Source organism: Jaculus jaculus, chromosome 14 (genome assembly GCF_020740685.1).
Source record: "Jaculus jaculus isolate mJacJac1 chromosome 14, mJacJac1.mat.Y.cur, whole genome shotgun sequence".
NCBI lineage: Eukaryota > Metazoa > Chordata > Mammalia > Rodentia > Dipodidae > Jaculus > Jaculus jaculus.
Window position 1 is genome coordinate 84,231,758 of NC_059115.1, and position 12,177 is coordinate 84,243,934.

The 12,177-nt window shown below is 36.8% G+C and overlaps 1 protein-coding gene across 3 annotated transcripts in view; it reads left to right on the plus strand.

The window, feature by feature from the left end:
• The window catches only part of Ap3b1 (adaptor related protein complex 3 subunit beta 1), a 242,170-nt gene extending 230,451 nt beyond the window's left edge, over positions 1-11,719 (plus strand). Inside the window, exons 26-27 of one of the 3 annotated variants that reach the window (XM_045133439.1) lie at positions 466-604; positions 9,994-10,183. In XM_045133439.1, coding sequence (XP_044989374.1) covers positions 466-604; positions 9,994-10,129 — 275 coding nt within the window. In that variant the 3' untranslated portion in view covers positions 10,130-10,183. Of the gene's footprint in view, positions 1-465; positions 605-9,993; positions 10,184-10,993 lie in introns of those variants that run through there. The other 2 variants (XM_004651665.3, XR_006633428.1) reach the window with 2 other exon arrangements.
• Positions 11,720-12,177: the final 458 nt, after the last annotated feature.

Genomic DNA, 12,177 nt, shown 5'->3' on the forward strand with positions numbered 1-12,177 from the left:
TTTGAGGTAACTAATCTGCCATACTAAAGCCATTTATCAAATAATGCTGCTCGTTTTTAGGATCAGATTTCTCAAGCAGCATTTCACTGATTTTTGGATGAATAGAAAAAATACATAATAATAATAAATAAATAAGTATATTCTTAAGAAGAGCTCAACAGTTTTCATGGCCTAGACCATATATATTTTCATAAAGACTGAAATTAAATTTTCATACTGTAGTTCTTCATTTTAGATTTCTGAAGAATTATTTTTGACTATATGCTATATGTTTTCCTATCCAATGAGGAATTTTTAAATCTTTGAATGTTGATATTGTTTTCACTTTATGTTATATTGTAAGTTAAATTCTAAAGTGATTTTCTTTTGTTGAGAAAATTATAAATTGTGGACTGTGAACTTAAAATTGTTTCAGTGACTTTCATCAAGCGGTCAATGAAGTGGGGCCTTCCTTTTCTTTGACAGGAATGCTGACAGGAATGAATGAAGCTTCTGCTACAATTATCGCTGCACCACAGAATTTCACTTCTTCCATGATCCTTCAGAAAGTGGTGAATGTTGCCAACCTCGGTGCAGTGCCTACCAGCCAAGATAATATACACAGGTAGGCTCACTAATGTGTGATGTGAAGAGAACTCATAGATGTGTAAGCACAATTTTCAGCCCATTGTTTTCTTTAGTATTAATAATCCTAAACACATAAATCCATTTTTTTGATATGGGAACATCTTGCCCCTTCTTTTTTGTAATTTTTTTTTGTTTATTCTTATTTATTTGAGAGCGACAGAGAAACAGGCAGAGAGAAAGAGAGAATGGACACTCCAGGGCTTCCAGCCACGGCAAACAAACTCCAGATGCGTGCACCCCCTTGTGCATCTGGCTAACATGGGTCCTGGGGAATCAAGCCTCGAACTGGGGTCCTTAGGCTTCACAGGCAAGCGCTTAACCACTTAAGCCATCTCTCCAGCCCCATACATCCATTTTTGATAATGGTCTATTTGATTGATTTGGGTCACAGCCCTTCCCCATTTTGTCTTCCTTATTATACGCTGGTTTCTTCTGAAAGATACATAGATGACACCCACATTTTGTAATAGTTTCGTAATTTGTAAAGATGCCTTTTATGAGGTGTTTGTCTCATTTGTGGGATTCAATGGATCTCCAGGAAGAACTCTTACAAAGCAGCAAAGTTCGCTTGTTTTCCAGAGAGGTAAAAAGGTTGGGTACTGCATACAGGTGCCTCTGAAAAGCACTCCCTAAGGGTGCTTCTGGTTACTGAGGAGTTGCTGGACAACCAACACAGGCCATGTGTGGCTTTCTTCAGTCCAGGAGCACCCTCCCACCCAGGCATTCAACACATGGAGTCCAAGTCCTTTGTCCTAAGAGGCAACAGCAAATAATGAGTATGTTTGCTTTAAATGAAAGTGAAAAAAGAAAGAATCATCCTTAATCACATGGTTATTCACTAGGTAGGCCTTTATAAGCTCAAAAGAAAAAGAAAAACTGTTGCAAACTAGGTCATGACCTGGTTTTGCCATTTAATGTACCTTCACATCACATTTAATGTATTGTTTCTTTTATAGTTATCAGTTACATAAAATAAATTTTGGATCAAGGGGAAATCCTTCGGACCTTAACATTTTTCTCTATTAGCCCAGCAGCAGAAAGACCCCATAGAAAAAGTGCCACTGGTGAGGTGGGTTTTCAAACTAGTTTTATTCTTCCTGAGCTTGGTAGTTTTGGTCAAGTTATTAGTGTTCCTTACAGACTTACATTTCTTATTTGCTTGGATATAGATAGAAAGGCAAAATGGGACTGGAAATGAAATTCTGTGACAACTGTGGAAGGATGTTGGACTTGACATCAAAAGAGCTGATCTGCCTAACTGCACTGCTGACTCTGACAGGACAGCGGCATGTACAAGGCAGAAAGTGGATGCGCCTGGTCTCTGTAAAGTCAAACACTCATGAGCTCTGGCGCTTCCCCTTCTTCATTTATGAGAAGGCCTATCTGTCTTCCTCAGGATGGCCATAAAATGAGAAAATGGATGAAAAGTCATCCTATTGCTACCACCAGGCAAAAATCAACTTACCTATCAGTTAATGTGCTTGATAAGATAAAGCAAAGTAAACAAAAGTGTTTTCAGCAAAAGTAAATATTTTGACTCTTGAGTTTTCCAGTTTTGATTTTTTTTTTGTTTGTTTCAGTTGGTTTTTTTGACAATACTGGAGATCATACCTGTATGTGTGTGTGTTGCACATGCAGTATGTAAGCATTTGTGAAGTGCATGTGCCTGATGTGCACATGTACAGAGGTCAGAGGATGATACTATGTGCTCTCTTATAATGTCAGAAGAGTGATGACAGAACACTGTATGTCTTCTGACATACAAAGATGACATTCAGACTTATATACATGGTTCTTGGACACATGTAGGATCTTGGGGCTTTGCTTTGTTCTATTATAACTGGCCTGGAGGAGCCCAAGTTACTACAGAATCAAAATGCCCAAGAATAAACAAAATGCTTGAGAATAAATTGTGCTACCTTATTTCTTGAATCCTACCCATACTTAATTGATTACATTTCATATTTCATAGCAAAACCATGGCTATAATAAGTTTTAGAAGCTTCCATGTTACTTACATTTTTCAATCAAATTCATTTGAGTTACACTGAATATATTTACAATTCTTTCAGCTTATAGAAATTAGAATAAAGATTATAAATAAATAAACAGTTGTTTAAAAGGTCTGCCACAGTAATTTTCTTAATTTCACTTAAAAAGAATTAACAATTGCTGATTACATTCTAACTATAGAAATTAACAGTTTGCCACTTTATTGAAATGTAGTAATATTCTTTTTTTTTTTAATTTGTTTTATTTATTTATTTGAGAATGACAGACACAGAGAGAAAGACAGATAGAGGAAGAGAGAGAGAATGGGCGCACCAGGGCTTCCAGCCTCTGCAAATGAACTCCAAACGTGTGCGCCCCCTTGTGCATCTGGCTAACGTGGGACCTGGGGAACCAAGCCTTGAACCGGGGTCGTTAGGCTTCACAGGCAAGCGCTTAACCACTAGGCCATCTCTCCAGCCCTGTAGTAATATTCTTAACTGTAGTAATTGATCTTATTTTACCCTTGAGAGTAAATTAGTCTGTATGTCAAATGATAAAATTGAAATCCCTGTGAGGTATTTTTTTAATGAGTCACTTATCTTTCTGTGATAGGTCCTTTTTTGAATTTATAAAGAAGTGAATCAACGCCTCCCTAATATTTGCATTTAGGTTATTATATAATTTTGCATGTTTATGGTACATATGCATGTATATATGTTCATATGTGTGTAGGAGTATTAGTGGTTTTCTGGTCTCTGCTCACCATAGAAGCAGGGTTACAGACATGTACCTAGCTATTTACAGGGGTGTTGGGGCATCCAAACTGAGGTCTCCACGCTTGTACTACAAAGCCTTGTACCCCAGAGCCATCTTCCCACCCCTAGATTATTTTTTTAAACATTATATATTACAAGCAATTTTGACTCATAATATTTTAAGATATTAAAATGTTCAGATGATAAAATACTCTTTACTGGCCTATGTTTTCTTCAGTCTTATAGATATTTTCTTCCTGAGTAGATATTTAATAAGTATCAATATGTTCTTCCTAATCATTCAGTGAACCAAGTGCCCATTGCCTGCTTTTGAAATATTTTATTTCTGTTACTTTCCAAAATTTGAACATTTTATGTCAAAGACCAAGTAAATAAGTAATATAAGAATTTCTAAGAAAGAGTAAACCATTATTAATATGCAGACGTATTGAATAGGAACTTTAATTGATCAATCAAAGAAAAATGGTTCTATATATATCAACATTAATGTCCCTTCTTTAAAAGAAAAAAAAAATGTTAGCTGGGCCTAGTGACACAGTCTTGTAATTTCAACTATTCTGGAGGCTGAGGCAGGAAGATAGCAAGTTCAGGGACTGCCTAGTTGCCTGGTCTACAGAGTGAGCTCAAGGTTAGCCTAGGCAGTTTAGTCAGACTCTCTCAAAACTAAACGTAAAAAGAGGACATAGCTGTGTGGTAGATCGCTTGCCTAGAATGTACAAGCCCTGAGTTCTCTCTTTCCAATACTACAAACAGAATGGAAAGAGAAGAGAAAGGTCAAAGAGGAAAGAAAGGGCTAAAGTCAAGCAAAGAGTTTTAAGCAAACTACTTCAAAGACCTAGAACATTTCCTAAATAATTAAAAATTCTACATATTAACTGAAAAGGCCTGTCTAAGTTTGATTTTCTAAAGGAGTGGTAGAATCAGAAAGCCAGTGTGCCTTCGAACGACTGCTCTTGATCTTCGTTTGTTGTGTTCTGGGAAGCAAACCATCTTCCTGAAATCTGCAGTTGTGGCCCTTGTGTCTGCCTGCTGTCTTCCAGATCACAGTCCCCACTTAGAAAAGAGCAGCGTGGATCAAGTTCTGTCACCACCATATGTGGTTGAATGCCTTCTTTTCCTCTGTTTAAAATATATGAAATACTTTTCACTGTAGAAATCCTAAGACATATGAGCAAAGTCAGTTCTGAGAAAACAATCCTTAAGTAAAGTCTGTGAAGCAGAATGGGTAGCATGATCCTGCTATACAAATGGACTTCAGAGGACAAGGTCAAGTGAGTTAAGGAAGGAGAGTAAAGGGACCAGGTAGGGAATCATGAGCTCATCCAAGGCTAGAAAAAATTTCTTGTGATCCTATGAGAAAAAGTCAGTTTTGTTGAGTTCCACATTCATCATATTGTAGAAAAGCCCTAAGTCATCAGCTGTTTATACAAATCTTGTCTTAGATTCTAGATGTCATAGGTTGGTAGTAGTCTCAGAGCTAATAAAATTCATTAACCAAGACAGAAAATGTTAACCTATTTCACCTGTCCTAAAACTAATTTTTGTATAAACATTTTCTACAATGGGACAAATTTTGAGTCCAACAAACTAGTGTGGAACCTGTTTAATGAGCCACAGCTTGTCCTCAGGCTGACAGTTGCCCACTAGAGGGCAACACTGCTTTTCCTCTGCTCTGAACCGCTTCTGTGCGCCGCTTTTCATTGAAAACCAAATGCGGGTCTTAGTTAATTTTTGCACAAAAAGCATATATAGATACTTTATATATAACCAAACCGTACATCTGATTTTGTACTTTCAAAATATTCTATATCTAGCTTTTATTTTCTCCATTTTTGAGGTAATAAACTATAATGCAACAGTTTTACTAATAGGAATATTTAACTGTTCCTATGTAAAAATTTAAAAAAAGGTATTCTTCTGGGTTGACAATTTTGTAAGGAAGCAAAGAAAACAGGGTAAGAATTTACTTGCCTTACGCTTGATTTTTCTCTTGTTAACCTCACCTCCTCCAACTCCACTAAGCAGACAAACAAGAAATGCTCTGAAAAAAAAAAATGTTTTGTCTCCTTTAGGAAGTGCGTTTAAATTTCACAGCCTTCCTATACAAAGACAGAGAATGCCTCATTGATCTGAAAGGATAGGAAGTAATTTTTTATATCATCTCGATGATTACAATAGAAAATAGAGTCCTAAATTTTGATGGTACTTTATTTTTACATTAACTTATCTCATCTGAATGTTAGAGGAAAATACATATAGTATTGGGCAGTTTTTGTAAAGGTGGAGAAATGCTTTGCTTTGGATAAATTCTGTAAGCTTTAATCACTTGTAAATTTTTTATCGCTATTAATAGTGTAATAGGCTTGACTTTAAAATACAATTTTACAGTCAACAAAATGGAATTTTTTACAACTTACAAAATCTCTGCCTGCTTAAACTGTTCTGCTATATTAACTCAAGGCAATAAAGATTTCCAGCTTTAAATCCTTTGGAAGATAATGCTCCAAATCACCAGGATTTGGTATTAGTGTTTAGAGGCTTATTCAATCCAGGTTTTCTTACATATAATGAGTGTGCAACTTTATTACACATTTGTCAACTTTGGACTAATTATTTTTATACAGCTAGGGCAGGGCACTGCATCTTGTGATCGTCTTTCTTACTAATAGGATTCTGTCTGCTTCAGCAGGCAGTAATTGAAGGCTTCATGTACAGAGTAGAAAAAAAAAGTTTTAGCCTGAGTGGGCCATTGTCACAGCGTCTGATAACCAGTAGAACAGAAAGCACAAGAAAATTGAACTCAGAATAGAAAAATCAGAAAGCAGGGAGACTATCCAAGAGAAGAAAAAGCATGTCTTAGAGCTGTTGCATTACATGGAGCAAATCGGATTCAGCCTAAGAGATCTCATGTTTGTGAATGCTCTGGGCTTGATGCTGCCTCTCTGATAATCATTGTTGCGTTCGTGTGCTGTTAACATTTTACTCCTTACAGCAATTGCATTATCTTTGTAACAAAGAACAATTATTGTCCATAGTCAGTTTCTATAACTCTAAAGCAGGCAGTGTATGTTCTGCAGATAACATCTTCATTCAAATTTGTTATTAGGTGACCATTTTCATCATTCTGACAATAGTTAGGACAAAATAACTTTTTAAGAAGAGTTATTTTTTTTCCATTTTCATCCTAAAACCAGCTTATTTTATTTTTTTCTTGAATCTTAAGGGTTCAGCAAAGATTAAATATCAATTGCTAAAGTTAAATAGGAATAATTTAATAAGATTTTAGATATGTCCAAGCAGCTTTACCTTATTTTAATCCTTTTTCTTTTGTCTTAAGGGTTCAATAAAGATTAATTATCAATTGCTAGAGATAAATAGGCAAAAAAATTTTATAAGGTTACTTAGATTTATCCAAACAGCTTTACCTTCTCAGTTAGTGATTATGAACACTTAGTGCTTAGTGTTTAGAATGCAATAGAAAATGATGGCAAGCATCTAGATAGTGTTCTAAGGACATGGAGCTGTTGTAAACAGGCAGCCTATCATACTGTCCTTAACTCTTATCCCACTTACTGGTTCTTATTTGCCATGTTTCTGGGTTTCCAGGTTGATTGGTCCCCAGTAGTCCCTCCCTGTGTTACAGCTCCATTCAGAAAGGCTTTGTTTGTTTGTTTTGTTTTGTTTTTCACTTCTGGCAACTTTGGAAGGGGTAGGGGATTCTTTTTAATCTTTAAAGACAAGAATTAAAAATATGGCAATACAAGATATTTTGAATCACAGACTATAAAAAAATCAAGCATTAGGCTGGAGAGATGGCTTAGCAGTTAAACGCTTGCCTATGAAACCTAAGGACCCCGGTTCGAGGCTCGATTCCCCAGGACCCACGTTAGCCAGATGCACAAGGGTGCACATGCATCTGGAGTTCGTTTGCAGTGGCTGGAAGCCCTGGAAGCCCTTTCTCTCTCTCTCACTCTCTCTCCCTCCTTCTCTCTGTCACTCTCAAATAAATAAAAATAAACAAAAAAAATTTTTTTAAGTCAAGCATATAATTTTTGAAGCAGAAAATTTTCCTTCTTCAAGTTTATGAAATACCCATTGGTTATATACATATTAGGTAAACAGAGAAAATATGTTGACTGATAAAAACAAATATTAAGGGCTGGATAGATGGCTCAGTGGGTAAGGCATTTGCCAGCAAAGCCTAATGACCCAGGTTCGATTCCTAAGTATACATGTAAAGCCAGATGCACAAAGTGGTGCATGCATCTGGAGTTTGTTTGCAGTGGCTAGAGGTCATGGCATGCCTATTTCTCTCTCTTCTGTCTTCTCTCTAACTCTATGCTTGTAAATAAATAAATCATATTTTAAAAATTATTTTAAAAACAAATATTGAGTCCATTTATATATATAGTAAAAGAACGCTTATGACCTGGAACCAGAATGTTTGTGTTTGAATTCATGCCCCACCACCCACTGTCTGTAATGCTGAGCAAGCACTTCAAGTTCCTTGGCCCTCAGTTCCTTCATTTTTTATGGAGGACTGCCTTACAAGGTCAGATGTTTCATCTGCGCAGGTGAAGTATTTAGAACCCTCCTCCAGCCACATAATAAATGGTAGTTAGTATTATCATTGCAATGATCAAAAACCTCTCTCATGTGTTCTGAAAATTTTATGTCACAGTATGATCTTGAGACAAGTCAAAGGGTCTGATTTCACCCACCGAGTAGATATAATCAAGAGTTTTACATACATAAGCTTGTGATTTGTTATTTATTAACTAATATTCTTTCCATAACTGTCTTTTAAATTTATGTTAAAACTGTTTGTAACCTAAATTATAAATAACTTTAGGGATTATTTTTTGCTTTCCATGGACCAAAGCAAACCAATTGTAATCATGCTGTGTTCCAATTAAATACATCCTATTTGAACTGTGAAATGAGAGTGTCAGAACATCTGATCTCCCAGTCTTCTATTGCTTCCACCCTGTGTGCCCACTAGAACATAGAAACTTAGTGAAAAGGCAGGAGCTTTCACAGCAGCTAACAGATTTAGTTGCTGGGATGATTGGATCTAGCAGGCTTTCACTGCTGTGTAAGCAAAGCCTCTTTGCTTTCATGTCTGTGGTCGTCAGAGCACCAGAAATTTGTAATAGGATTTTAAAGACATGCCCATGACACTAATGTTAATCCTTGTAAATATACTGATATTTGTCTTTTCCTGGTTTGTATTACTGTAACATTGACTCTTCAGTTTTTAATAGAAAAGAAATAAAATGTGCCTTGGGGCTGTGCAACCCTGAAATTTAAACAACAATGCTTTGTGTTCCAACATAATCTTCTTCTCCAAGGTCCCAAGGCACAAGTGTTAAGTAAATAAAGGGACTAATAAGGCTATTGTTTGCATAATTATAACCCTGTCAGAGTCAGGGACCTCTGTTGAAACATTTGTTGAATGAATTGCAAGTGATGACCAAATCTGTGGGAAAAAATGAATAGATGGATGGATAGATGATAAGTGAATGGGAATATAGAGCCACCTTGCATCCTTTGGTGCCATAATTTAAGACAAGTATAGAAACAGAATTCCCCTATAAAGCAAAAACAAAGCCTTAAAACTTTAGACATAAGAAATGCATAAACCTATAAGGAATGATAGAAAAAGAAAGTTGATTGAGAGTTGGCAAGTCTTTGTATTCTCTTAAAGAGGAGATTGAAGTACCCAGAGTTCCTAACCTCTTTGGATATATGGACAAAAGGCAGATGGACATGTATGGTAACCGCTTTATAAAACCCTCTTTAAAAGTAGTGCTATGATTTATATTCATAAGCTGGTTACCTGATGATTGGTTCTCTCAGTAGGAAAACAGGTCTGTCAGATTCCTTGCAAATCTGGTGGGCCTGCTAACAACTCATTAGCTAACATTTAAAGTGTGTTGTCAAAGTGCTGCTAACATTTTCAGTTGAGTAAGATAGCATATTTGTTTTGCTTTTGTTTGATTTTAATTATTGTTGAAAAATTAAATTGTATTATTCTATTAAGGCCAAACATGGCTTGTTGGGATTCAAAAAAAAGAAGAGAATCCTAATGTGTTATATAAGATCTTGATGTCATTTTTAAAAACTCAAAATAGAAATTACTTTTCATTTAAAGAGAATCTGCTTCCTGCTTAAGTGGCTAATATTTTAATTAAGTCGGGAGTGAAGTTTTTCTGAGTGTCTCCTGATAAACTCCCTCTTTTATGTTGATGGTAATTAAACAGATCCCTGAGGACTATGTGGGCTCTGTGCAAGGCCCATGCTAATTGTCAGACATGAGACACTGACCAGTTGGTTTGCTCTTGAATAGTCCGTGGCGTGCTGTCAGCCCGGCAGTTTTATTTCTATGTATTGTGAACTGTTGTCAGGGCTAACTGGGTGCCATTGTGGCTGAAGATGTTGCGCAAATTGAGGCAGATGGCTCAGGTTCAGACACGTGTCATGCAGAAAGGGGCAAGGGGATTGGCCCTGCAAAGTGGGGTCATGGCAGGTCACAGACCTGCTCTACACTTGTTAGTGTTTTCAAAAGCTCATGTGCAGCAACTTTGTTTTTCTCCAGCCATCCCTGCAATTGGACTCCTTCCCCCACCCAAAATGCGCAGGACATGCTCCATGTGGGAAAAATGGAGGTGTTGGAGGGAGGTTCCAGTCCTCTTCCTCCCCATCTCTGGTGCTCAACTGTGCATGCAGAATGAATTAGCAAGATTGACAGAAGTTCATTGTGTCTCCAACGCTGCTCAGTCAATTGCAGTGCTTAAAAGGCTAGTTTTGCTTTTAATTCCATGTAATTAGTAGGTTCTTCATGTCTTGGAATTTAGTAATAGTACATTAGACCTCAGGTTTCCTCTGTTATATAATAAAGCAAAAAAAAAGGATCTAATGTTCTCAACATTAAAAAGAGAGCGAGGTGGAGGGAAGGAGGAAAGCATGAGGTTGTACTTGGCTGTCATGTGATTTTTGTTTAATGTCACCATTAACATTAGAGATTTAATTTGAATTTTTTATATGAGTGAATTCATTGAAACCTAGGAAGAATTTTATAATGTACATAAAATTGTCTAACTTCTTGCATAATCATTTTCAGATATAAGGATTAAAATTAAAATCTCAAGCTCTTTGAAAAAGGTACCTTTTTCTTAACATGTTTTAAAAATAGAAATATAATGGCTTATTTTAAATGGCCTTATGCATGGTGAAATTTTCAATATTAAGTGAATGAATGTTTCCCAAATATTGACTCCCAAATGGAGAATTATCCATCCCCATCTGCCATTCAAACTAATAAATAAAATGGGCTTCCTTTTCTTGTACTGTTTGTAAGATGCACTAAAATTACCTGCTGTGTTAGCGTGGGCTGGGCAGTTTATTGATTTTTTTTTTCAGAAGGATGCTTGGCTTTGGGTGTTTAGCAGCAGGGAACTGTCAATGAATTATTTCATTTAAGCAAAAAAAAAAAAGAGTTGCTTTACACCTACTTGAATGTATGCTGTCTCCTTCTTCCCCCCCTCATGATAACAGGTCTCTCTCGCTCTCTCTCTCTTTTTTTTTTTTTCTTCCAGGTTTGCAGCTAAAACTGTGCACAGTGGGTCACTGATGCTAGTCACAGTAGAACTGAAGGAAGGCTCCACAGCCCAGCTTATCATAAACACTGAGGAAACTCTGATTGGCTCTGTTCTGCTGCGGGAGCTGAAGCCTGTCTTGTCCCAGGGGTAACCTGCTTACATCTGGACTTCAGAATCTGGCACACAACAAAAGTGCCTGGCATCCACTACTGCTGCCTTTCATTTATAATAATAGCCCTTCCATCTGGCAGTGGGGGAAGCGTCCACTCCCGACATTCTTGTCTCCTGCTTTAGAATGCTAGTGCATATCTATCCTGTATGCCGTCCTTCCCCCTTTTCGCTTTGCTAACCAAAGAACATACATTTTGCTGTCAGTTGTCTCAACCCTTGCTGAATCCATGTGGCATTTCTTTCTGTGTCTTCTTTTGACCTGCTGCTCTTCCCACTCTTTTCCAACAAGGTCAGATGTGAATCAGATATTAAAAACACATTGAAAATCATCTTTGCTTCAGCAGTAAGCAAAAATTAGCAAAGAAATACTCTAAATGACCTCTCAACTTGTTATGTAAAAATGATATAGCATACTTCTTAAAATTAAATGCAAAAACATGATCTCTGCAAAAGTTCATTTGAACTTCTTGACATTGTAATCGGTTTATTGACAATTTTCATCATAGATTTATCCCTGCATAATACGATAAATAAACTAGCACATGAATAGAATTTGCCTTTGTCTTTGTATTTTAAATGAGAAACTATTTAGAATCCTGACATGCTGAGCTTTCTTTAAAGTAAATATTTTAAGTTTTGTTATGTAGAGAAACAGTGGGGTCTAGTTAGAAGAAAAACTACTTTCAAAACAAGTAAGTTTTCTTGGTGGTTTTTGGTTAGTTTTTGGTTGGGAATGTTTTTGGTTTATTGTTTTTCCTTCCTTCTTCTTTTTTTTTTCTTTGAGGTAGGGTTTCACTCTAGCTCAGGCTCATCTGGAATTCACTATGTAGTCTCAGGGTGGCCTTTAACTCAGGGCGATCCTCCTACCTCTGCTGGGATTAAAGGCGTGCACCAGCACGCCCAGCTTGCTTTTCCTGTTTTGATTCCGAGTCTCCCTGTGTAGCTTAGTTCAGCCTCACGCTCCCAGTCCTCCCACCACCACTCCCAAGTGCTGGATTACAGGCCTGTGA